The sequence below is a fragment of the Pristiophorus japonicus genome, chromosome 14 (assembly GCF_044704955.1).
Source record: "Pristiophorus japonicus isolate sPriJap1 chromosome 14, sPriJap1.hap1, whole genome shotgun sequence".
Classification (NCBI taxonomy): Eukaryota; Metazoa; Chordata; class Chondrichthyes; family Pristiophoridae; genus Pristiophorus; species Pristiophorus japonicus.
Genome location: NC_091990.1, coordinates 48,014,499 through 48,042,298, shown reverse-complemented (window position 1 = coordinate 48,042,298; position 27,800 = coordinate 48,014,499). Strand labels below are relative to the sequence as shown.

The 27,800-nt window shown below is 43.5% G+C and overlaps 1 protein-coding gene across 2 annotated transcripts; it reads left to right on the top strand.

Annotated features, from left to right (window-relative positions):
* LOC139279900 (ribonuclease ZC3H12A) lies at positions 1-26,749 on the top strand. 2 transcript variants are annotated; one of them, XM_070899207.1, is made up of 6 exons: positions 1-75; positions 6,487-7,088; positions 15,432-15,571; positions 18,614-18,848; positions 21,151-21,257; positions 23,121-26,749. In XM_070899207.1, exons 1-6 carry the CDS (start codon positions 28-30, stop codon positions 24,119-24,121), a joined length of 2,133 nt encoding a protein of 710 aa, XP_070755308.1. In that variant the 5' UTR covers positions 1-27; the 3' UTR covers positions 24,122-26,749. The 2 variants fall into 2 exon arrangements, with proteins under 2 accessions (XP_070755308.1, XP_070755309.1); XM_070899208.1 differs by lacking the exon at positions 1-75 and adding an exon at positions 4,711-4,852.
* Positions 26,750-27,800: the final 1,051 nt, after the last annotated feature.

Sequence of the window (27,800 nt, the reverse complement as noted above, 5' to 3'; positions counted from 1 at the left end):
GAACACGCAGACTTAGGTGTGATTGGAATGCGCCTCCTGGAATTAGTAAATGGAGAGCTATACAAACAGAATCTGGTAAGTATTGCACTGTATCTGTGTTTTCTCGTAAAGGCGAGAGTTTAAAAAAAATCCTTTTTAGGGGTTATTTCGCCCAGCAGCTCACTGCTTTAAGGAGCATTTTTACTACTGTCTGTGTGAAGTTGGCGGAATAAGACTCGTCAGTGAGACTCCGAAACTGAACTAAGCTGAGCTCTTCACTAAGAACCCAGAGCTGTTGTAAACCTGGCAGTATCAGAGGAGATTAAGTTACTGTCGGTCAGCAGTTGTTGGTTCTCTGTCCCCTGAAAAGTCCGTGCTTTTGCAGTGAAGTTTAGGATCTGAAATTGTAAGCGCCGATTCTTAACTGCAGTACCCAAGAAGGGTATTGGAAACCAGTTGAGCGAGTGATGAAGAGTTCGTGCGCTGCTGTTGAAATCGTCACAGTTAGGGTGCCGCCAGTAATGATGGAGGGTGTGTCAGATGCTGACTAAAATTAAAACTTTGTAACATTTTAGGATGAAAGGGGGGCAAAAAAAAGTTGCCGTTCCTCCTTCGTGCGTATAATGCTGTAGACTACTCTCGGTAATGACCATGGTACTATCTGCACTGAATCACATGCTGTGTCTTGTGCCTCCTGTGGGTGTGCATTACAAGAAGGAAACATCCGAACATGATGCAGTGGGCTCGTTCTTGCAAAGCCAGTCTGTAACCTTAAAAACTGAAAGAGAAATGAGCGTTGATCGAGACTGGAACATACTAATCTTGAAAGTGTATAATGAGCACGCAAATGACAGAATTAAGGAAACCACCAGTCCCTCCATCCCGCTATAAGTTTGAGAACTAATGTTTGTGTGTGTGTCTTCACATGATGATTTTATCAAGTCCCAACAAGGTCAATAAGTGCTTGCTTGTTTTCTTGTATTAACTGTTGCCTGTCAGACCTGGTGTGCTTGTGATTACAACTGCACTTCACAACTTACTTCATTGGCTGTAAAATGCTTTGGGGTGTCCAGTGGTCGTGAAAGTCTTTCTCTTGATCTTTACTTCGAGTGGTTAGAATGTGGAACTCGCTATCGCAAGGAATAGTTTAGGTGACCAGGATAGATGCATTTAACGTGAAGTGAGATAGGTACATGTTGGAGAAGGGATATGTTGATAGGGTGAGCTAAGTAAGGTGGGAGGAGGTTTGAATGGAGCATAGACACTGATATAGACCTTGTGGGTTGAATGGCCTGTTAATGTGCTGCAAAATTCTGTGAAGTGGCTGATTACAGAAGGGTCCTGAAGTGTGTCTGTGTCCATATCCATAACCGGGCTCCCAATGCTGCCTTTTGAAAGAATCGTACAATGAAAGCATATACTATGGAGACTTGAATAGTTGTTACCCAGACCTCCATCAAAAAGGTTAATGTTCTCGCTATTTTTTTTCCCTTCATGTGTTTTCCTGATTAAACGTAGAAATCGTGTTAGAAAATAACCTAGGTTAGCAAATCGTTTGGAATGTGGGCCAAAAGTCCACCGTGCCAACCCCCTGCCCCTCCCAAATAAAACCCAGTAGAATGGTCCTTGTCACCATCTGACCAGGGAGCTCTGACTGCCCTTACACACCCCACTTTGTTCCATTGCTTGTTTGGAGGAAAGAGAGTGGGAACAGGAGGGGCGTGGGTGACCCCTTTAATTCTCAGTATGGTATGGGGCCACATTAGCATTCCATGTCCAGTAACACTGCAAAATGGATTGGAAATATTTAATTCAAGAATTAAACATTTCATTTCTTCTAAAGTGCCTTGGGACATTTTATTACATTAAAGGTGCTGTATAACTATGTTGGTCATATCAGAATTTTGGAATATATTTCCCTGGATGTATAAAAATATATAGAAGGAAATCCAATTCATTTTCTTCTATTATAACTTAGCTTTTTTAAAGGAAAATTGAACTCCTGTTCAGGGCTGGTTAGTGACAGTGAAGAGTTTGTTAAAGGTTTATGTTAAGTATGCAGTTTTCCTTTTTGGATTATGTTACATAAATTTAGTTGGTGAACCAGGAGCCAATGTAGGTCAATAAGCTCAGGGGTGATTGATGCAGCTGGTCTCCAGTCGTCTTGGATAATCCTTGCCACTGGACCAAGACCTAGCTCTGTCAAGCCTGTGTGGTGGCTGGTGTGCAGTGGGTACCACAGGTTTAAAAAAAAAATCCACGCACCGGCATCTTCCACCCTTCCAACATGTAGTTCAGGACCTGGAATATTAGGTCCTTCGTTGAAACACCTGTGAACTCATCTCTATTTGGTGTGGAAGCAAGTCATCCTCGATACGAGAGACCGCCTAAGAAGAAGAGATATCATTGGCAAAGAATCAATTGTGGATCTAGGGAGGAGGCACTACACACCCATACTAAACCAATTGCTACAGGCAGCCCTGGCTAACCCAATGCCCACAGGGACCCCTCGCCTGACCCAACCCCTCTCCTGGCCCAACCCCTTGCCTGGCCCAACTCCCACAGGGACCCCTGGTCTGGCCCAACCCCTTGCCTGACCCAACTCCTAACTGATCAACAGCTAGTGATATAATCCTATCCATAGTTTCTAAAAAAAAAAAGACGTATGGAATGTCAGGCATATAAGTGGCACTGTTTATCAGTTTAAACAGCTGCATCCCTTTCTAACTGTTTTTTCGCTGATGTGGTTGATGTTTAATAAACTTGCTGTTCCTTTGAACCGATAACTTCCTCTGCCCAGAAAGCTTGGTGCCAAGCTGTTTTCTCTGATGCCTTACAGCATGTAACACTTGATTGTTGCTGAACCAAAACTCCTTAACATCTAATATTCATTTAAAACATCAGGAACCATAAAGATTGGTATATTTCCTTTTGTTGTATTCCTAAGTAGTTGAAATCATTAGCAACAATTTGTGTTTATATAGCGCCATTAACATAGCAAAACATCCCAAGGTGCTGAACAGTAGCATAAACAGATAAAACTGAGCCTTAGGAGGGTGACTAACAGCTTTGTCAAAGAGGTAGGTTTTAAGGAGGATCTTAAAGAAGCAGAGGGAGGTAGAGCGGCGGAGGTTTAGCAAGGGAATTCCAGAGCTTATGGCCTAGACGGCTGTAGGCACGGTTACCAGTGGTGGGGCAAAAGGAGTGAGGCTGCATAAGAGGTTAGAGTTGGAGGAACACCGAGTTCTTGGAGGGTTGTAGGGCTGGAGGATAGGGAGAGGCAATGCCATGGAGGGATTTAAAAATGAGGATAAGGAAGTTAAATTCCTGGCGTTGGTGAACCAGCAGCCAATGTAGGTCAGTACGCACATGGATGATAGGTGAGCAGGACTTGGCGTGGGATAGGATACAGGCAGCAGAGTTTTGGATGAGCTTGGAGATGGCATGAGGTGAGATAGGAGAGAAAGATGCCTTTTCAGGACGAGGGCAGGATGGAACGTTGGGAGAAGCGAGACTAGATAGGCAAGGGGAAGGGAGGTAGGCCGCTGAACGGATGGTTTCAATCTTGGGGGCAAAGAATGTCATGAGCTCCGTGCACTTGTTGTTGTTGAAGGGAGCGGGGTTAAACGAGACAGTTGGTGGAGGAGAAAAGAAGCCAGGTTTTATCTTTGCATTCCAGGATGATCCTGAAGCAGTGTGCAGTTTTGGCAGAGGAGAGCTGGGCCTGATAGGGCTTGATGTGGACCAGCCAGATCTGGTAATTGATTGGTATCCGATTGGCTTATTTCTTTTAGTTTTATTCCTGTGCATCCAAACCTGAGAAGTGTGCAGTAAGTTATTAGTTAAGCACATTAAAGGAAATTGCTCATCAGCTCAAGTGTTGGATCTCGCTGAAGCCCAGAATTGACTGGGCCAGAGATAGGAGTCAATCATAATGTTTTACCAGCTCCTATTGATTCAGTCAGGGACTTTGGAGTTACAGAGTCCTCCATTTTAGTGAGAAAAATTGAGAACATGGTCTCCCCTGCAAGGTGACATCACCCTGTTTACACGGATTGTGCATTAGTCAATGGCTCAGACAATCTGCCATTGGGAAAATTGGAGATTTTGTGAGATGAGTCAGTAACTGGAAAGTGGATTTGAGTGATTCCGAAATGGCTATCACACTTTCTGGGAAAGCACCTAGCTTCCAGTCTGCATATCACCCTAAGGACATAGAATAAAACTGAGGAGCTTCTCTGGCAAGCCTACACTTTACCCTATGGCACAGAATCCCAGCACATCATCTCAGGGCTTTGGCTCTCCGTATTGAGAGATTATTGTCCCGGAAAACCGCGTACCAAATTCAGTTAAAATAGGAAGCTGATAATTTACTATTGGCATGCAAGTAGAGCTTTGTGTCCTGTTTGGAGTATTCTTGTCTTGGAGTCAGAAGGTCCTGCGTTTGAGCCAAGACGTCTGGAACATAACCCAGGCTGGCATTGCAGTGCCATATTGAGGTCCAACCATATCATTAGAGGTACTGTCCTTTGGCTCTGCATGAGCTATTAAATCATCTGGATGTAAAAAAAAATAAAATCAGGGAGTTTGCTATCCCAGCCAACATTTTTATATTAACCAATATATCATCAGAAAGACAGACTAATTGCTCAGTCGTTTCACCGCTGCTGGGGCAGCCTCCTGTGCTTGCCTGCCTGATATAAAGTGATTAATTGAAGCACTTTGAGACATTTCAACATGACACTGTGGCATTTAATTTCATCACCATGCAGCATTGGGCCAAGACCGCTTCTGTAAGCATGTTTTGTGGCTTGGAATAATAGAAAAGATAACAGCACGGACCAATCCGACAGCAGATCAACACAGAGAGCAGGTACAAGGTCTAAATCACTCAAACTTCAACTCTATGAATCAGTTAAGATCAAAAACTTATTAACTTAGTGGCAAGATATGCAGATCCAATCACAATATGTATGGTCAAGAGGCCCTAATTGCATTGTGTTATATTGCACCATGATTTGGGATGAGGTAAATGGATTGGGAGAGGACAATATATTTATATTTATAAAGGTTTGCAGTAGAAAGTTGATCTGACTAATATAAGTAAATGACTGTAGTTAGACTTTGGAGCAAAGTGAATGATGAATTAATGTGTTGGAATCATGCAAACACATGTAAAGTATAACTTGTTGACCCAACTGTTGAATCTCCCTGTTCCTTGCTGGGAAATGTGATTTGGAAATTTATAGGAGATTATGTTGTAACAATTGCAAGTACATTTTGCATCCGTCCTATACAGTACAGAGCTTTGACCTCTAGCCCCCTTGAAATGGTGTTTGAACTTTGTAAAGATTTGGGGTCGATTACATATGATGGAGCTTGTCAATAAGTTTCAGAAGCAGATCTGACTGTGTTTGTACCCAGGTATTTTTTAATTCCTTTACTATCTATAATATATTTAGCACCTTTCACAACTTCTGGATACCCCAAAGCACTTTACAGCCAATGAAGTACTTTTGAAGTGTAGTCACTATTGTAATGCAGGAATCATGGTTGTCAATTTGTGCACAGCAAGGTCCCACCAAGAGCAATGAGATAATGACCAGATAATCTTTTTTTTTTTTATATATGTATGTATGTATGTTTAATGCTCAGAACTTTATGCTATCAGCTTCAAACTGCTATGTAAATGTGGTGGGACATGGCTTGCGAATATGCCATGCATTACCAAATTAGTTCCTCCTTCTGATATTGATGTCATCAGGGCTACAAAAATCCGGTTGAGTTGAGAGGCGAAGGCCATCCCAGCTACCCCCATGGATCAGCAATTATCTGTCCTCACTGTGGTCAACCATTGGGGAGGGGGTGTACTGGTGTTGAAGAAAGGAACTGCAAACAGTGTATGTGCAACTTTAATGTCAATCCAGTTGCCATGGAAACTATCTTGCACTGTAAACAGAGCAGGTGTACACCTAAAATAAATGAGCCAACTAGATAATTCATTTAAACCTCTACTTGGGACAATTACGTTTCAAATGATTAAAACAGAAGCGGTTACTTAATCCTTGCTGAACACTAATGGGATCGAACCGCAAAGGGGTTAATACTCCCAGTGAGAATTTGTGTTTTGTATGCTTTTGAGGCGCAATATGAGGCAAATGTTGAGAATTTCTTTGCCAATATAAATTAGTTTATTCCCCGTATTCGTGATTTTTTAATTGTTGTTGAATGGCACCTCTGTTTTACGTTAACAGAACAGGTAAATGTTTAGCCTGAATTGATGAAGAATTTCATGGATTTTGAGTCATTTTCTACAGCAAATCTTTTGGCTACCTGGGCCTGCTTTGTTGAAAGGTGTGAAATTGTATTTCATGAACCCAGTGGCCCTAATCCTGTCTGTGATTGAGCATAGGTAAACTTTCCACTCTGATCAGGACATGTGACTGCTTTAATAACCTCAGTTTTGCATGTTTAGTAATACAAATGTATATCTCTCCACCTTTCTAGGATTTAGATTTAAAAGGACGTGGAATTTACCCGCAAGAGAACATGAGCTTGGCGGAACATACACAATACAGCCACAATTCCTCCCTGGACCTCCCTACCTGGGGCAGCAACATTCTGGCTGATTCCTCCCACACCTCAAGGACTTGTCTTACCAAGCAGAAATTGACTTCCAATGAAGTCTATTCAAGTAACAAGTGGAAAGACAATGGTTCAAAAGAATCCAAAATGGCCCACAAATTGGAGGTAGAGAGTGAGACCAGGCAGGTGTGCGAGGACTCGGCGCTGACCTCCCCCGACTCCTCAGAGTTCCAGATGAAAGTGGACTTCTTTCGTAAGTTGGGTTACTCACCAGAACAGATCCGTAAGGTATTTCAAAAGGTGGACAGCAATGCCGATACCAACACCATACTCGGAGAGCTCGTGAAGGTGGAAGGCACTATGGAGAAGGAGAGTGCCCCGGAGGAGGTGCTAGGGCCTGTCCTAGTGTCTCGTGGAGGTCCTTTAATCAAAGCCACAACTGGCGCACCGGTAACAGAAGAGGTGCAGGAGCAGGACACCAGATTGCGAACGATTGTAATAGATGGCAGCAATGTTGCTATGAGGTACGTTGCTGTTGTTGTGTTCAGAACATGCAGGAGCATGTTGCTCTCGATCACCGCCCTATTGCTATAAGCTAAAGTGCCAGGTGTGTTGCCCCCAGCAGCTTTGGATCCATTGTGGGTTTCAATTTCAATTCACCAAAATGTCACGAATGGGAAAACAATTGGGGATTTTTTTTTTATTGTTGAAAAGTGGGAAATCTTGGATCCGGCTATCTTCAATTTTAACCTGCTGCTCCCAAGCAGGCGCCCAAGGAGTCCGCCCAAAGCTGAAGGCTCCTTCTTTAAATATGCCAGTGACGTGTGATTTAAACTGACCTGAAAAAAGGAGCAGGAGTGCTCCAAGGGGCCCCACATGGAAAGTTCAAGCCTTCCCTTGCTCCTTCCCTACTGCAGATATCTCGAGAGGGGCGAGACTTCAGCGCCTGGCGCTAAGTCTCGTGCCTCCCGACTGGGGCGGTAATGAATTTCTCCCCCGTGCCTTGAACTCCTTATTGGCTGTCCCGGGAATATTAGAGAATGTGAATGATTGCAAAACAATTCCATCTCTAACCTTTTGCGTAAGCTATAAAATAATGAGATTTCCTGGAACAATTCAACATTACAGGAATCTTTTCCCTGCTTCCAACATTGATTCTGTACCTCTGACCCAGTGCTGACTCATCAGCAACACACGGCTTTATCCACAAAACTTTTATAAACCGTATGCAAATTGGCCTGCACTTCCTTCTGAGGGGAATTTTCAGCCTGCACAAGAGCATATATCGCTTCTGTCACCAGATGCTGTTTAAGATAATGGTTGTGCAATTGGAACAGTTCCAGGGAGAGTTACCGACAATATATTAAAATGTTTACTTTGGAGTCACCGGGTCGGAGAGCAGGGGTGGAATATTAACCCATCCATGACAGGTGGGAGAGGGTAGGGACAATGTTCCCTGTAAATATTTTTCCTTTGTGCGGGGGTCCCGTTATGTGGCTGCGCGCCCCAAATTTTCGTGCATGCACGGTTACTTCAGTTGAGAAGCCGGTGAATGGCCACGCAGCTTAGCAGAAATGCTCGTCGGGGGCAGGTTAAATCATCAACTATGCAAAACCCACCGTGAATACGTCTGCTTCCATTTTAACCGCGGTGGGTTTGCAAGGGTGGTGGGGGGGTTCCGAGTAACCCACCCTGGAAAGGCGGGTCTGGTATTGTAATTTTTCAATGAAGCTGTATTCCTGATGTTTTGGCAGCCGTTTAAATTTTAGTGCCTGCTGGCCGACCGGGTTTTCCAGGGCTAACCCAGGACCTGACTGGAGACGGGAGCAGCCGGAATCAGCAGCTAGGTGCATTTTAAGAGCACGACTTGTGGGCCAGGAGGCGCAGCACTGCTCCTCGAGCAAATCCTTCTGCTGCGATCTCGCCCTCCCTGCATCGGCTGACTGCCCCATCAAACCTGTCAGCTGTGGCTCAGTGCGTAGCACGCTTGCCTGCGAGTCAGAAGGTTGGGGGTTCAAGATCCACTCCAGGGACTTCAGCACGAAAATCTAGGCTGACACTCCAGTGCAGTGCTGAGAGAGTGCTGCACTGTCGGAGGTGCTATCTTTCAGATGAGACGTTAAACCGAGGCCCTGTCTGCTCCCTCAGGTGGACGTAAAAGATCCCACGGCACTATTTCGAAGAAGAGCAGGGGAGTTATTCCCAGTGTCCTGGCCAATAATTATCCCTCAAGCAACAGAACAAAAAATAGATGATCTTGTCATTATCACATTACTGTTTGTGGGAGCTTGACGTGTGCAAGTTAGCTGCTGCGTTACAACAGTGACTACACTCCAAAAGTACTTCATTGGCTGTAATGCACTTTGAGACAGCCGCTGGTCATGAAAGGCACTATATAAATACAAGTCTTTCTTTAAAACACGCGTTTCTTCCCGGTTGCCAAGGACCGTCCCGAACGACCCTCGGCTGCGGCCTACTACCGCAGGCTTTCACGCCCGTCGTCCGACCTGCCTGTCAATTTGGCAGGCTCCCAGGCTGGAAATGGAGTAAAAAGTGATCTCGAAGTCCTGCCTGTTAATTTTGACAGGACCTCCGCCTTTCTGACATTTCCTGGTTCCCGCCCCCCTCCCCCGCTTCCCCGTAAATATTGGGACCACTGTTTTTCCTGGACTGAAAGCAACGCAGCCAATGAGCTGTGATTGAAGGGAGTGATTATATTTTCATTCAGCATTTTTAGTAGCTGCCCAAGTATTTTTGTCAGACTGAAAAGCATATGCAGCTTTGAAGAGGTGACTACATGGTACATCAATTGCCTGAGGGCATTCCGCCCTAATCTTGCTGTTTAGCAATACTGCTGCAATCCCCATTTCTTCTTCTTGAGTGTTTCCCATGACCCCTTCCCTCATCATGAGGGCCTTTGACTCAGACAGGGGTGCCATTCCACAGGGGCCAGCAGGCCCCGCCCTCACCCTCTCGCCCAAATGGGCGACTCTTTTACATGTCCGCCCCAGTGTGAATTGTCAATGGCTACTTCACTGTGGGAGATTCACAGACTGGTTGTCCATAAATCTGTGTTTTACAGCAGAGGATGTCACTGGATGATGATCAGCAGCGTAAACCATCGCTACTTTTACCTCTCTGTTGCCTGGGGTCACCGAGGCCAGTAGTGACACTACCCCACTGTACTCCCAACTCTCTCGCACTGAGCCGTTCTCCATATCAGGCAATGGAGTGGGTGAACAGCAGGCAGAGCGCCCGCCCATTGCTGCCGGGCAGGAGACCCAGTCCATTGCCAGGCTGCTGGTGAGCTCTACGCCCCAAATGGGTGTCTTCCTATTGCTCAACGCCGCCATGCCAGGCTCAATACCGAGTGGCCAGAAAGTGCAGCCAGCCGGCAGGCATTTCGGCCTAAGGGGCAGGGGACCTGAATGTATTTGTGCAGGAGGCGGGAGACCAGGAAGTAAGCAGCCCACAGTATTTTAGTGAACCCACTAAAACCTCCATACTTACCAAATCTGATAAGGAACAGGATAGTTGCAACAAAAATGATATAGCACCATTAACGCAGTAAAATGTCCCAAGGCACTTCACAGGAGCATAATCAAACACATTTTGACACTAAGCTGCGTAAGGAGATATTGGGGCAGAGCTTGGGCAAAGAGGTACGTTTAAGGTGTGTTTTAAAGGAGGAAAAAGAGGTGGGGAGGTTTATGGAGGGAATTCTAGAGTTTATGGCCTTGGCAGCTGAAGGATGCGCATGAGGCCAGAGTTGGAGGAGCACAGATCTCGAAGAGTTGCAATTACTGCCACTGTGATCCTGTGTGATGGCAAGGTGGTTGCTATGCACTTTGCAATGAAAATGCCCAGTGATACAGCATGACAAGACACACACAAGTTTACAAAAACATAATTTTGTGTGTGTAATATATATGCATAGTACTATTATCATCCCAAAGCTGTGACAGCATTTCAGTTAACCACACATAAAATGACCCATAGTCAAAGCAGCTGCTTTAAGCATACTTCTAATGGATGTTTCCATAGGGAACAGAACAAATCTGAACAAGTCTGGTCTAGATAACCTGTGAGCCGGAGAGCTTTGTATTCTGTAAGGCACGTCCACCTGAAACAGCACAAGACTTTGAAGCTGGGCCATGTTTTGCAGAGTCCAATTTTGACTTTGAAAGTCCGCCTAGCTAGCCCTTGCGTTCGTTGAAGTTCCATGGGGAAGGCAAAGTGTGTAAACGCTAAACCAAAACTAATGAACTCATTCCTTTATCTTCATCCAGACTAATGAAGACAACAGAGCTACCACATTGACTAAATTAATTTTGCGAGATTATCGGACCATGCAGACCAGACACTGAGTTTAGGCCCTGCCTCTTCCCCAATCCAATTTAAGAGTTTCATATTTCAGGCATTAATGCTGTCCTTTGCATCTAGTTCTTAACTTTTTTTTTGTAGAACAATATCTAAATGTCATACTAAATATTTTAATATAGAAAATATAAAATTGTAAATCAACATTCAAGTTTAATTGTCTTCTTATTACAGATTTTGAACAAAGCTGGTGCATTTTTAGATATGTTTGAGAACAGCCCACCCAAAACTCTCCTCCCCCTCAAAAAGCTTCATGAAGAAACATTGCATAAATCTGTCAGCAAACATATGATTCAACGGTATAAATCGAACGAAAACACATTACAGTATCACTTGCACATGATTCATCGTGACTAAAATGAACACACTGCTCAGCTGTCTGTTCTCACTTCCCACAAAATAAGAAAAAGATTTGCCAAACTGAGTCGTGAAGGCAGCGCACCTTTTTTAAATAACTACGATTTACAAAACTGCTACAAGATAGAGGGCAATGCAGAAAGCACGATTCGTCCTATTGTGGTTGGATGGAGAGGAACTAACCAAAGGGTCAAGATCAGCAATGGCAGCAAAGAGCAGGAAACTGAAAGGCTGTATTAATCCTATAGTACTATAAGGCTCTGAAACTACTCGAGAGCAGTTAACTCGGGGCATGAGTTCAGCGTGGGGGTGGTTGGGCATGTGTGGACGCACCAGTGTGTGAGCCGTGCCATGTTAACCACCGAGGCTCATTACCATCTCCCAAGTGAGTCCCAGCAGGGAGCATTATCTGGTTGGTGGGGCTTGAAGGCTACCAGCCGGGGTTCCATGGGAAGGATCCTTGGCAGCAAGACAAGTGGGTCGCAGGAGGGGTCCGGAGGCAGCCGCGGTTGAGATTTGGGGGAGGGGGGGTGCCTGATGCAGGAGAGGCCCAATGTTTCCGAGTGGGTCCTAGAGGTGCACTCCTGGCCCACAGGGAAACCCAAAGATTTTATTTGAATGACCTTCCTGACCCAATTCTGGCCTTGCTCCTGCTTACTGCCAGGTCTCTCTGGGTGCGACTGCACATTAAAATTGTCTCTGGGTCCTCTTTGTGTCATAGGACCCCGACATTTCCATAGTTACAAGGCCTTTGCCTGTTTTTGGCCAAGACCTCCCATTGCCCGAGACACGCCTGTTCAAATGGAAGCGGGCGGGAATGTGGCAGGGACCCGAGTGATAGGACGGAGCCTCAGTTTTAACCCCCGGCATGCCCCAGTCTCATTGGTCCTGGGATGGAGCAGGTTAAAATCAGCCCTTAGCTTTATAAACTACTACATTACTTTACAGTGTGTTGAGGAGAATTCCCTCACTGATATCTGCAGGCAAAACAACAAGAATGGCCAATTCATTATGTGAGGGTATTTCCTGGAATAAAGAAATCTTATCGATGATCATGGTAATGGCATAGCTGCTATTGATTTGGAAACTAATTTAAACTACTAAAGGGAGCGGCGATTACCTTATTGTTGGCTTGCTAGTGCCAAATGATCCTTGCGCAACTCTCCCATGTAGCACAAGCTGAGTAGACTGGCTGCTGCTGTTAAGAATGTCGGAGACAGAATGGACTTATCATAATTACACCTATTAAATATTGCAATGATTACTCCCCCTGAGGAAGCCTGTCATGAATCACAAGACTAATCCGCACCAGATTTAGGCAACTCCATAAAAGGCTATGCTTAAATGTGTCACCTGAGCATCTTAAGTTTAGGCACTGCACACTGATTATAATATTTGGAGGTTACGAAATTGTTACACTCTAAACAAGTATCATCGATGAAGGCCAGTTTTGCTTCCTGTTATGGGTGTCGTGCTGTGTAACATGAAAACTCACAGGAAATCGTTTGATGCAAGATGTCACGTTATTGTCAGCAGTGGCTCAGTGGGTAGCACTCTTGCCTCTGAGTCAAAGACGTGGGCTCAAGTCCCACTCGAGACTTGAGCACAAAATCTAAGCTGACATTCCAGTGCAGTACTGAGCAAGTGCTGCACTTCCGGAGGTGCCGTCTTTCAGATGAGACGTTAAACTGAGGCCCTGTCTGCTCTCTCTCAGGTGGACGTAAACGATCCTGTGGCACTATTTTGAAGAAGAGCAGGGGAGTTATCCTTGTCTTGGTCAATATTTATCCCTCAACCAACATATAAAAATAGTTTATCGGGTCATTGTCACATTGCTGATGGTGGGACCTTGCTGTGCACAAATTGACTGCCATGTTTCCTACATTACAACAGTGACTGTATTTCAAAAATACTTCATTGGCTGTAAACTACTTTGGGACATCCTGACGTCATGAAAGGTGCTTTAAATGCAAGTCTATTTTTTATTATTTTCGAACTAGTTGTACAAAAATTAATTCTTTGCTGTAGCATAGAATGGTTACAGCACTGAAGAAGACCATTCGGCCCATCAAGCCCGTGCCGACTCTCAGCTAGTCCCATTCCCTCACCCTCTCCCCATAATCCTGAAATTTTCTTTTCCGTCAGATACTTATCCAATTCCTTTTGAAAGATAAAATTGAGTCTGCCTCCACCACCCTTTCTGGCAGTGCATTCCAGATCATAACCACTCACTGCGTAAAGTTTTTTCTTGCATCGCTTTTGGTTCTTTTGCCAATTATCTTAAATCTGTGTCCTCTGGTTCTTGACTCTCCCTCCAATGGGAACAGTTTCTCTCTATCTACTCTGTCCAGACCCCTCATGATTTTGAACACCTCTATCAAATCTCCCCTCAATCTTCTCTGCTCTAAAGAGAACAACCCCAGCTTCTCCAGTTTATCCACGTAACTGAAGTCCCTCATGCCTGGAATCATTCTCTTAGATCTTTTCTGCACCTTCTCTAAGGCCCTCACATGTTTCCTAAAGTGCGGTGTCCAGAATTGGACACAGTACTTCAGCTGGGGCCGAACCAGTGTTTTATAATGGTTCGTCGTCATTTCCACACTTTTGTACTCTATACCTCTATTTATGAAGCCCAGGATCCCGTAAGCCTTTTTTTAACTGCTTTCTCAACCTGCCCTGCTACCTTCAATGATTTATGCACAGTTACCCCCAGGTCCCTCTGATCTTGCACCCCCTTTAGGATTGTACCATTTAGTTTATTGTCCTCTCCTCATTCTTTCTACCAAAATCCATCACTTCACATTTTTCTGTGTTAAATTTCATCTACATGTCCGCCCATTTCACCAGCCTATCAAAGTCTTCCTGAAATCTATCATTCTGCTCCTCACTCTTCACTATACTTCCAAGTTTTGTGTCATCTGCAAATTTTCAAATTGTGTCATTAATATATATTAAGAAAAGCTGTGGTCTGGGAACAGACCCCTGGGAAACACCACTGCACACCTTACACCAGGCTGAAAACCAACCGTTCACCACTACCCTCTGTTTCCAAAACTTAGCAAAATTTCATACCTAGGCTGCCACTGTTTCTTTTATCCCATGGGTGTCAATTTTGCTGGCAAGCCTATTATGTGGCACTTTGTCCAATGCCTTTTGGAAATCCATGTACACTACGTCAACCGCATTATCCTCATCAACCCTCTCTGTTACCTCATCAAAAACATGCGTTACATGTTTCTGTTCATTTGATGCTCATTAAGTGTTTAATCCTCTTTTGATAGTTACGTGCCGTGTAAAAGAAACAATTGTTTCTAAGATGCAAGAGGTTCACAATAAATTAATTCATTGCAAATATACCAAGGAAAGAGAGGTCACAATCACCCTATCCCTCACTATGATAAAAATTCATGCATAAAATTAAATATAAAAATAGGTGGCAGAAGCCTATGAGTGACTTAGAATATTACTCCAATCAAGTTACTTTCAATCACCACCTGAAATCTACACATTACTGATTTGAATCAAGTTGCATCTATTGTCTGTTATAGTGGGGAGAGAGAGGATGATGAAAAATGGTTCTGGCATTCTGGGGTCACCGGAGTGTCTGTGATCTGACACTGGTCCAAGAAAACTCACTGCTGAGCAATTAAAATCGTATTAATTCACTAGCAAGGAGATTGATAATGAGAGCACAAAACTATCATTAAAAACAAGAAATTATTCACCAGCAACTGTGAATTGCTTTTTGAATGGCACCCACAGTGGCCTTCCCATATGATTCTGTTGAACATGTCCGATACAGCGTTTAAGTTATCAGGAATACAATGAGTTATTTGCACCTGGCACATAGATATCAATAGCAGAAGAGGTGAGAAACTGGGCGGGAGAGTATAATTTTTAGAGATTTTAATGCAGCGGGAGAACCATCAGTCCTGTAATATGCTATCAGATAGCAGTCTTGACTGATGTGCGTGTTAAGTTTTGTCACGCCGTTCTATAATCTCTAAACTCTCTTTTATACCCGGTTAATGTAAGATTCATAGTGGAATGGTTTTATGCTGTCAGAACTTACGATGAAGTGTGAGGTGAGCACAGTGTTATTATGAGTGTGTCCGTTTTTAATGTTTCAGTCATGGGAATAAAGAGGTCTTCTCCTGCCATGGGATTCAGCTGGCCGTGAACTGGTTCCTTGAGAGAGGTCACGCAGATATCACTGTCTTTGTCCCATCCTGGAGGAAGGAACAACCAAGACCTGACGTGCCAATCACAGGTATATAAATGTTCCGATTAATCCATTTGAGGTGCTTTCACACTTGTTCTCTTTACCATTTATATTGAACCACTGTAATTAAAACTCTGAAGGGAATCATTATCGCTGTTAAGGATCGTTGAGGGCACTTGCAAAGAAACTTTCAACACTCCCAAAGTTCCCAGTCATTATTGTGTCATAAAATCATGGAAATTTACAGCATGGACGGAGGCCATTTCGGCCCATCGTGTCCTCGTCAGCCGACCAGAAGCTATCCAACCTAATCCCACTTTCCAGCTCTTGGTCTATAACCCTGTAGGTTGCAGCACTTAAAATGCATATCCAAGTACTTTTTAAATGTGGTGAGGGTTTCTGCCTCTATCACCCTTTCAAGCAGTGAGTTCCAGACACCCACCACCCTCTGGGTGAATAAATTTCCCTTCAAATCCCCTCTAAACCTTCTACCAGGGAAGTACTTGGATGTGCATTTTATAATATAAATCAAGTACATTTTATATTAAATATAAACAAATATATGCCCCTTGCTTGTTGACCCACCTGCTAAGGGAAATAGGTCCTTCCTATCAACTCTATCTTGGCCCCTCATTTAAAATCTCTCCTTGGCCTCCCCTGTTCCAAAGAAAACAACCCCAGCCTATCCAATCTTTCCTCATAGCTAATTTTCTCCAGTCCTGGCAATATCCTCGTAAATCTCCTCTGTACCCTCTCTCGTGCAATCACATCTTTCATGTAATGTGGTGACCAGAACTGCATGTGTCCTGGGTCAATGATCCGTTACACAAGATCACCTTACAGCTTCAGCTGTTGGGAGGTATAACTGGGGAAACAATTTTCCCCAATCATTATGGCTCTTGAGTTTCCTAGTTATTGATATGTTTCTTTAAATGCTAAATGAATCAAACACTTGTGACTGCAGTAGGCCATACTTGAGGTGATACTGGATTGACAAAGCCTAATTGTTTTATACCTTAGAACTCCAGACTGCTGCCCATGTCCAAACTCGCACCAAGTCCCGCTCACCCATCGTCCCCTGTGCTCACTGACCCATGTCCTAACTCGCACCAACTCCCGTACACCCATCACCCCCTGTGCTCACTGACCTACATTTTCTTCCAGTTAAGCAACGCCTCGATTTCAAAATTCTCATCCGTATTTTCAAATCCCTCCATAGCCTCATCCCCCCCTATCTCTGTAATCTCCTCCAGCCCCACAACCCCTCCCCTACCGCCTCCCCCCCGCAAAGATATCTGTATTCCTCTAATTCTGCCCTCCTCTAATTCTGTCCTCCTTGAGCATCCCTGATTATAATCGCTCGACCATTAGAGCTTCTGTTGCCTAGGCCCCAAGCTCTGGAACTCCCTGCCTAAACCTCTCCACCTCTCTACCTCTCTTTCCTCCTTCAAGTCGCTCCTTAAAACATGCCTCTTTGACCAAGCTTTTGTTCACCTGCGCTAATTTCTACTTGTGTGTGTCAATGTCAAATTTTTATCTTATAATACTCCAGTGAAGCGCCTTGGGACATTTCACTACATTAAAGGCACTATATAAATACAAGTTGTTGCGCGCTCAGTAAGACACCATGATCTTCAATTACCAGCCTAAAAAATGTAATCTATACCTGGAACATGAATGAAACTGAAATAAATTATCCGCAAAATGTGTCCATAATGTATGCAGCATTAATTTAACACGTAACATTAAACACAGCATAGCTTCATGGGTCCTATCAGTCCCTCACAGATGTCCTGCTTTCATGACGGAATAGGCACTCTTTTCAAAAAAGGAATCATTAATTATATTATTATCTGATTGAAAGTTTTTTTTCTCGTTTTGAATTCATAGAATTCTGAATCTACCTGTCAGCTGCTTTCTGGATGAGCAATTGCTAATAGCAGAACTCTTTGAAAAAATTTGTATTAAATTAAAGAATTGAGGCGTGGATGGTTGTCATAATTTTGTTGATTAGAGTATCATACAGCTGGTTCCCAGTACTCCAGTTTTGTCAGTGTCAACTGTTGCTCAGTGGGTGGGACAATCGCCTCCAGGTACTTGAGCACATAAATCTAGGCTGACACTCCAGTGTTATGCTGAGGGAGTGCGGCACTGTCAGAGGTGCCGTCTTTCGGATGAGGCGTTCAACCGAGGCCCCGTCTGTCCTCTCAGCTGGACGTAAAAGATCACATGGCACTATTTCGAAGAAGAGCAGGGGAGTTATCCCCAGTGTCCTGGCCAATCGTCATCATAGGCAGTCCCTCGAAGCGAGGATGACTTGTCATGCCAAAAAGGAATGAGTTCACAGGTGTTTCAATGTAGGACCTAATATTCCAGATCCCAAACTACATCTTGGAGGGTGGAAGATGTCTGTGCATGGATTTTTTTAACATGTGGTGGCCGTTGCACACCAGTCACCACACGGGCTTGACAGAGCTAGGTCTGGTCCAGTGGCAAGGATTACCCAAGACGATTGGAGACCAGCTCTGCTGCACAGACTGAGTGTGGGCTGGCTCATGCTGCCCCTGGGCACTTGCCTCATCTGGGCCCCAGATTCACGCCTCTCCTGGGCCCCGGTCACTTCCTTCTACAAAATCTTGCCACTTCTTCGCCCCTCCTGCTGTGCCTGCCCACACTGCAATCAGCGACCTGACTTTGCAGCCGTCTCCCTCCTGCAGTGGTATGTCGCCACACGCTGCTCCCTCTGATGGCCCCGGCCTGCTGATGGTCTTGCAGGCCGGGACCGCACCGATTTCCGAGCCGGGCCGGGCTGCCGCACGCTGCTCCCTCTATTTATCTGGCCAATATTTATCCCTCAATCAACATAACAAACAGATTATCTAGTCATTAACACACTGCTGTTTGTGGGAGCTTGCTGTGTGCAAATTGTCTGCCATGTTTCCTACATTACAACAATGACTACACTCCAAAAGTACTTTATTGGCTGTAAAGCACTTTGAGGTGTCCGGTGGTCATGAAAGGCGCTATATAAATGCAAGTCTTTCTTTTCCTATCGCTTTAATTGCTAATCAGTCACCGATTCCCATTTAGACCAGCACTTCCTTCGCGAGCTCGAAAAGAAAAAGATACTTGTCTTCACGCCATCGCGGCGGGTCGGTGGGAAAAGGATTGTCTGTTACGATGATCGCTTCATTGTCAAGCTGGCATACGACACTGATGGCATCATTGTTTCTAATGATACCTATCGGGACCTGCAGAATGAAAAGCCTGAGTGGAAGAAGTTCATTGAAGAGCGTCTGCTGATGTACTCATTTGTGAATGACAAGTAAGTCGATTTTTAACAAACAATGGTGTAATAGCCAAGCTCAACATGTTTCGAGAGATTAGCTCAGGCAGGCATCTGCTGTTTATAAATACCTGCGGCTTTTATCACAAACCTGGCCTCACTTAACCACAACTGCTGAATTTATCCCATCTTTCCCAATCTTTCCAATCATGGTGGTGTCCTAGCTCATTACCTAGGTTTCTTAATTGTATTTTTTTTAGATATTAATGTGTATATTGTTTTTATTTCAATTCACTCCCAGGATATGGGCATCACTAACAAGGCCATCTCTGATTGCCCAGAGAAGGTGCTGGTGGCTGTAGCAGTTTTTTTTTTTAGGACAGTTAACGGCCAACCATGAGTTGATGTGGAATTGGAGTCGCATATGGGCTGGACCAGATAAGGACGGCATGTTTCCTTTCCAAAAGGACATGAGTGAACCAGTTGGGTTTTTACAACAATCTGACTTTTAATGATAACAGCTTTATATTTCTTTAAAACTGGAATTCAAATTCTCAGACTGCCTTGCCGAGGTTTGAACTCCCATTCTCTGGATTACTTGTCCAGTAATATAGCCACTGCACCCCCGCACCCCTGGTTGATGCACACATGATAAAATATAAATGTAAAAATCAGGATACATTTAAAGCAACATCATAGCGGGGCATAACTGCAGGAGGGAAGGACACAGAAATGGGCCGTCAGTGAGATTACTAGAAAGCAAGTTCAATACACAGCCATACGGATTATAGAACTGCCAGCACATTAGGAGTGAGATTTATAATCAGCAAGAGTCACCCCAATTATGAACCCAACACAATAGTGCCCAGTTTGACGATTAAATATACATTAAAATAAGCTGCATTTTGAAACCAAAATGAGTGAATCTCACTTCCGATGAGGGAGTACTATGTTTGACAATATGAGGCATTCTCAACTTTAAAGCAGGAGTGAGGTTGAGGTCACTCCAAGATGCCAAAAGAAGTTCAGAACCAATTCGACCCTCTGTAGATTCAGGAACCAATCTTTGAACTACACAAGTCAAGAAATCAAAGGAGACCTCCTGTCGTTTACTGGTAAAGTTAGCATAAAGCAATCTTGGGGTTGATTTGAACTGTTCCCGCGGCGGCAGCGGGACTAGCGTGGAAAGGAAAATCGGATGTGGGTGTAGAACTGGCAGCGGACCTGCTAACGCCCATTTACCGCACGGCATGGTATGGGTTAAAAAGCCACCCCAGCCAATCCTGTTTGTATTCAGCTGAATTTCTTGCCGAAGTTACCAAGCAGAGGAATTTGACAGGCGGCCAACACTGAACTGTTGGCTGAAGTCGGCTCTCTGTCTCCATTGTGCATGTTCTGGTCTGTGCACTGACCTCCTACTGTAACAAACTGAACAACTGGAACTGAAAAAAGATTTGAACAAACAAAGACCAATAAGCATGGTCGGCTTGTCCAAATCAGCCGTTTCTTTCATTTAAAGTAAATAAATAAATCCATTAAACGAGACTGAATTCAGAAACCACCAAATCGTGGTGAAGTCCATGTTGTCAAATTTGGGGAAAGAAACCAGTATTTGTGTTTAATCAGTAAGTTTGGAAAATGTCCATCAGTAAGACCGTACTGCAGGTTGTAAAACTGTCCAGATTAGGTCAACCATGGAGAACAAGATGGTCATTAAAACTAGTGCAAATGTTCTGGACCGGCAGGCATGATAAATTCCAATGGTTGTTTTTCACAACTGAAGAACAGGAAATATTTCCAGCTTTATACCCAGTATGAAGCGCACCGGTTCAATGCTCCTTCTGCATAATGCCAGAAGAACAAACATTTTGGTGCCAAATTTGGAGTAGTTTTATCCTGAGTTCTCGCGCTCATTTGAGAACTGGATCTAAACTGCACTAATGTCAAATGTTTTGTCTCCTAATACTCCTGTGAAGTTTCTTGGGAAGTCTCACTACGTTAAAAATGCTATATAAATACAAGTTGTTGTTGTTTAGGAGAGAACTTTCTCTTACCAGGTGGGGCTGGATTCAGAGCCATGTGCCAGGAGTAACATTGTTCTGGGTCACAGTGGCTCCCAGTTGCCACTTAACTGTAAAACTGCATTCTTTAAACTGGACCAAACTCTCTTTGCTTGAAAAATACAGCGGGCTGGATAACCTTGGCTATGTTTGGTTACCTCTACCTGACCTTGTCCTGTGAAGCTTTTCTGTTGCAAAATGTTCGGGTTACCTAATGATGACCATTAATCAGTTGCCTTGCCATTTTTGCTTTCTTTTAATGGGTTCCTCCTTTTGTACAGGTTCATGCCCCCCGATGACCCGCTCGGGCGTCACGGACCCAGTTTGGATAATTTCCTACGGATAAAGCCTGTAATACCGGAGCACAAACGCCAACATTGCCCCTATGGTGAGTACTCTGGAAATAAATATACGGCGTTCGAGACCAATGTAGTTCCCAAGTTTATCTTCCTGGGAGAGGGGTGGGATCTATTTGGGGCTGAGATCACATGAATGTGACATCATGGAAACTGAGGAGCTAATTTAACCCTCTGTAGACTCAGTAACCGACATCTCAACCAGATGGGTCTGCCATGCTCCAGGGCACTGCAAATGATTTGATTAGCCAGCCTGGTGCACCTATGGAATGTGGAGGGGTAGGTAGACCTGTCAGTGAGGATATGGATATGTTCCCACTCCGCTCTAGCTAGAGCTTCAGGCCACAGCCTTTACAGGTCAGGTGGGCCTAGCTATACAAACTACCCACTGTACCTGTACGCTGCGTGATGTCAGCTGGTTAAACTTCTGCAGTACACCCATGTGCACTGGACTCTGCCAACCTGTGCCTAAACTGGATTAAGGTAACTGGAGCGTGCTCTGATGGCAAGATAGTGTGTGTTCATATTGGGTAGATGCACATTTCAGTAGCTTGGTTTAGCACAGAGAAATAGAGAGGTGCCAAGACAGGTTTGGGGAGTTCTGGAAGGAAACTGAGAGGGAGAGAGATGGAAGTTGCTTTGTAGCGTACAGCAGTGCTAATAATGTGGGAGGATCAAAGTTAATAAAGTAATATGGGTGGATCTTGCTGGGCTGCCTTGGAAAGAATGTGTTTGCCTTCTCCTGTCTCAATGCAAAAATAAAAGTCCTGCACCATTATTAAAAGAGGAAATAAAGTCATCTGTCATTAAACTGCACTGAGGTTAGCACTGCCCAACATGGATCAGTTGCTGATTTTGAGAAAATAATAGTTTTGCTCCCTTTTCTCTATTTCATTCATCCTGGTTCATTGTCAACCTGCCCCAAGGCTTGCAACTGGCTGGTGGGTTGTAGTACATCAGTGGCTGATCGATGACTGTAGCATTGGTCACTCCCTGTGCTTTTACCTGCCACTTCCCCACAGCAGCAGTGCTGGAATCAGGGATTCACAATGCGGGGATACAGTGGCAACAATCCATACATCATACAATTCTTCAGCACAAGATGGTGGCTCTTCAACATCATTTGACTAGCCTTTGTACTTTATTGATTGTTTTCTGTTACAAATTTAACCCACTGAATTTGTAGAAAGCATCTATATTAGGAACCTTATTTAAAGTCCACTAAAGTTAACCCAATAGCTCAGTGTAGTGAGCCACTGAGGCATGCAGACCAGGAAGGTCGTAGGTTCCATCTTTTGTACTCGGATGGACTGACCAGTGCAGGCCCAACAATTGGCCTCAGCCTCCCGTGTTAAGAAGAGAGGGACGTCAGCTAGGGTTCATGCTCCTAACTCCCGTCCCATAATGCCTGCTGGAAAGTGTGCAATGTACATGATGGTTGCGAATGGGATTGTGTTAGGCATTTCACAGTTGAACAGGGTACATGGGCTAGGTACCCGAGAGCAGTTGGTGCCAGTAAAACTACCCTGGCATGAATCGCCAAGGAAGAAATGAACAAAATGGAAGGAAATAAATAGATTGTAACATTTTACTACAGTGTCAATACTAAGGCTTGAGTATCTCAGCAACAACTTGCATTTATACAGCGTCTTTAACATAGCACTTCTGAGAAGCACCATGGGACGTTTTGCTATCTCAAAAATTTGACACCAAGTCACATGGAGAAATTAGGGCAGGTGACCAAAAGCTTGGTCAAAGAGGTAGGTTTTAAGGAAGATCTTAAAGGAGGAAAGCGAGGTGGAGGGAATTGGGGCCTATTTTGAGGTGTCACATGTAGTAAATTGTTGCTCAAAGAATTTAAAGAAAAGGTTGTATTTTTTTTTTCTTTGTTACAGGTAAAAAATGCACTTATGGAATCAAGTGTAAATTCTACCATCCCGAGCGAATTAACCAGCCCCAGCGCTCAGTGGCAGATGAGCTGCGTGCTACTGCCAGGTCACCTCCGACCAAGAGCCTCAACTCTGGAAGCCCACACAAGGAGGAGAAAAAGCGGCAGCCATATTCTGACGTCTGCTCGGCCAGCTTTAATCAGGGTGAGAATGGCTCATTGCAGAGAGCCAGCCCAGACCGGCAGTACCCAATGCAGAATGCAAACCTGACCGAGGGCAGTGCGATGTTAAAGGGAATCGCACCAACCAACAGGTCATCGTTCAACACAAACACTGAGTGGTTTCAACACACGCCTTTTGACAACACCATGACCAATTCGATGTGTTCAAGCTTGCATAAAAGTTATGACGAAGGCTTTGCGTCATTTGAGAAAGAATTCTCTGACATGTGGCCTTCTAGATCTCAAAGTCACAATGAGCTATACTCTATCAACAGTGGACAATATTATCTACCTACGCACAGCTTAGATCATCACCAATACAGCTACCATTCCCATGAATCAATGCCATCACTAGGCCCTAGTGCTTACCCTCCTCAAAACCCAGTCAGTAGTTCTCAGTGCTGTATGCCTATGGGGAGAATGCCAACCCAGCCACATTTCAGTCTGCCGAATAACTTCAATTCGCCGGGCTCCCAACGGCCAAGCTCCTGCTGGCCTGACCCACACCACACCTCGCCTCACAGTCGGACAAACAGTCTTCCGGACCCTCATGGATGGTCAGTGAAAAGATGTGACCAACAGCTCCTGGATTCCTACTGGAAAAACAGCCAGTGGCCATCGCATGACCATTGTGGAGAAGAGCGAGAGACTGTCCGAATGAAGCTGTGCGCCATCTTCCAACCCCACCTGGTGGATACCGTTATGAAGCAATACCCACAGCTTTTAGACCCCCAGGAGTTAGCTGCCACGATCCTGGCTTATAAATCCCGAAAACCTAATGTTTAAGGAGGTGCCGCACTAAATGTAGACCAGTGTGTCCAAACAAATTGCTAGATACTGATGTGATAAATAATTTGAATCAAATGAATTGTAATGTATAAATTCTACTTGCATTAATGTATATAACATTTATAGATACATTCTTAAAATCTAGTAGTAATAGAATTTGTTTTATTGCAGTGTCCCCAGGGAATAGTTCATTCAAAATATTTTAAACGAGTTCTAGTCCATAGTGTTTCAGACTGTATATAGTATAATCTCATTTTAATACATAAGATATAAAAGTGACTTTATTTTCAAAACAATCTTATATTTTATAATTTGGTCAAATGGATCATTTTTTTAAAATGCAGAAGATAAGAAAAGGTTTTGTATAAGCAGCTAAGATATTTTGTAGATTTAGCCTCAATGATTTGTACTGTAATCTATATACTGTAAATACTGTTATCAGTCTGCACTGTACATACTCTAATTGGTATATACTTAATCCATATACTGTACGGTACATACTGTAATCTGTATATACTGCACATATTGTAATACGTAAATACTGTACATGTACATATTGTAATTCATACATTTCATGTCACAGTTGTTGACTCCTTTTGTAGTGCTATCCTCAGGACTAATTCAGCACCTTTATTTTTTGTGTGCTGTTTTCTACTTTTTTGGAAACCCAAAAGTGGTTTCTTGATCCGGTTGACAAAGTGCAGAACCTGTAACGTTTTCTATGGATGTGAACTGGCTGCAATCAATGTTCTAGAAAGAATTGACTTGAGGGTCTTGGTGTTAAATTGTGTAAAGTCACAGGTTAACTTGTCACGGTGAAACAATTGTACCTCTTGGCCCGCAAGCTGGATATGTTGATACATATTGTATCGTTACTGAATTGTTGCTTTGATCATGTCGTCTGAAATCTCTCTCATAGGTCTGTTTTCAGTGGTGAATGTAGATGGCTCATTTCAGTCACGAAAAATGGACTTCATGCAACTGTTTGAAAAAAAAAGCCATTAAATTTGTTGTTAAAGAGCAGTTTTTGGTTAGAATGTCCTTATCTTCCCTTTTTAATCCACTTAACCAAGACTTCACGAGCCCTCACAATGCAGGATACAAACCATGTGAACGGTGCTTTAAAAATGCAAGTTGTTTCTTAACTCACAGAAAGGTGATTGTTGTGGGAAAGGAAGGGTAAAGATGGGGCAGTCTAACTTTACGTCTAGCCTGTGCTTGAATCTTCTTGGCAATGAAGATTCCAGCACAGGTTAGACGTAAAGTTAGACTGGCAATAGGCCAATTCTAACATCCTTCGCTTTGATGAACACGAAGTCAAAGATAAAATTCAGCCTTTTGGATTTTAATTATAAATTGGCTATGCCCATCCAACTTTCTTTGCAACCAAATTGAATTTACAATGACAGCAGCGAGATTAGTTCCCTTTGATGCTCTTAACATTTATGCACATTTATCGGAATCCACCTATTTAACAGTAGTTCTTGAAGTCAGTTCTGCAGTCACCACTGAATGCCAATGGAAATTGGCTGTATTGGCACCATGTGCCAGTCTGCAGCTTGCAGGGACTACTGACCTGGTGTATTGAACCTTGCACAAGGGGCACCTGAAAAATTCAGAACTACAAAATCATTTGTAATGGTTTTGTTTTAGTTAAGCAAACTGCTTACATTTAAAAAAAAAAATATGTGATAAGATTTGTATTTTTGACTTTAAAAAAAATATGTTTCTCAGTAAATATTTACTATGGTGAGGTACAGGCATGTGTTTGAAGCTAAATTGTATGGCTTGAATGCTTTATGCCAAAATTGACCAAACTTAAAGGGGCAATAATATATACATAATCTTAAAGGGGCAATGTTGCCTGGTCTTGCAAGATTACTGGGTTGTAATTGCAGAGGGCACAATGATGTGAGGGAAGATTTCCTCTGCGTGCTAATCGCTACAGAGAAAATCTTCCCACTTTGCCGGAGATGAGATGGTATTATGGCACCTAACAATGAACCATGCCATCTGCAATCATGTCTGCTAACATGCAGATGTACCTTGGAGGCCTAAGGCTTGGAGTTTGGAGTTTTCCTAGAGTTGAGCATACCCCAAACCTGAGCCCCTCCCCAACCACTACTTCAAATACATCAAGAATGTTCCTTCAAGGCCTTTTGTGTTCCGTTTATAATCCTGTGTTACCCAACATTGTCAGGGGATCGAAGAATCCCTGACAGGACAAATTTAAATGAGTTGTTGGCAGGGGTGAAACTAAGGGATGACCAACCTATACTTTCATATGTTTCTAAACCTGGTAAAGTATCTTGCAAGAGGACAATGCTGTGTTAATATATAATTGTGTTGGAAGGTCAATAATTCTGTAATTTTGAAAAAAGAAAATCTGTAACTGAAATGGTTCAGTAAGCTAGAGGTCAAAGAAAATCAATAAAGATTATTAGATGTTTCATGTGCTAGTGTTTCTTCATGTTTCTGAACTGTTTCCTTGTATTTCTGACAAAAACAGGTTGCAAACTTATGTTGCAGCCCATGTAATTTTTCCCAGTTTAGAAAAGAAATGTAAACCAGAAAAAAATGTCCAAATGTTTTAAAGAGCAATAAAGTTCCAGCATAGTGCAAAAGCATCCTGTGAATGTTGTGTTCTTTTATTAGTTTTCTTATTTGCAATAATGGAGTTTAAGTGATCAGAAAGGCCAATGGAATCTTGGCCTTTATTGCAAAGGGGGTGGAGTATAAAAACAGGGAAATCTTGCTACAGCTATACAGGGTATTGGTGAGACCACACCTGGAATACTGCATGCCGTTTTGATTTCCATATTTACAAAAGGATATACTTGCTTTGGAGGCAGTGCAGAGAAGGTTCACTAGGTTGATTCCAGAGATGACTTATGAGGAAAGGTTGAATAGATTGGGCCTCTACTCATTGGAATTCAGAAGAATGAGAGGTGATCTTATTGAAACGTAGAAGATTATGAGGGGACTTGACAAGGTGGAAGCAGAGAGGATGTTTCCACTGATAGGGGAGACTAGAACTAGAGGGCACGATTTTAGAATAAGAGGCCGCCATTTAAAACTGAGATGAGAAATTTCTTCTGAGGGTTGTAAATTTGTGGAATTCGCTGCCTCAGAGAGCTGTGGAAGCTGGGACATAGAATAAATTTAAGACAAAAATAGTCAGTTTCTTAAACGATAAGGGGTTATGGGGAGCGGTCAGGGAAGTGGACCTGAGTCCATGATCGGATCAACCATGATCTTATTAAATGGCGGAGCCGTATGGCCTACTCCTAACTCTTATTTCTTATGTTCTTATTGTGGGTCAGTTGGTAGCACCTTGGCCTCTATCCCATAGAGTGATGCATATATGCCTGGATATTTCTCTCTGGGGAGAGAGGGTGAGGAGGAAGGCTAGTAGTGATTTATCACTGGCAATGATAAATCCATCTGCTGACTGGTAGGACTCATTTTTGGGTTATGGGTGATAAATTTCAAATTAAGACATTCAAATGACCATCTAGCAGTGGTCTGGAAACATGGCAACACCGATAAATGTGAGGTATTACATGTTGGTAGGAAGAATAGGGAGGTCACTTGCTACTTGGAGGGTGCGAGTCTAGGTGGGGTGGAGGAACAAAGGGATCTCGGAGTACAAATACACACATCACTAAAAATTGCA

Bases quoted from the DNA above. Each gene is read 5' to 3' on its own strand.
- LOC139279900 (XM_070899207.1), top strand. From the start codon at position 28: ATGCGCCTCCTGGAATTAGTAAATGGAGAGCTATACAAACAGAATCTG. The intron at 7,089-15,431 runs GTACGTTGCTGT...TTAATGTTTCAG, and splicing joins GGCAGCAATGTTGCTATGAG to TCATGGGAATAAAGAGGTCT. The intron at 21,258-23,120 runs GTGAGTACTCTG...TCTTTGTTACAG, and splicing joins ACGCCAACATTGCCCCTATG to GTAAAAAATGCACTTATGGA.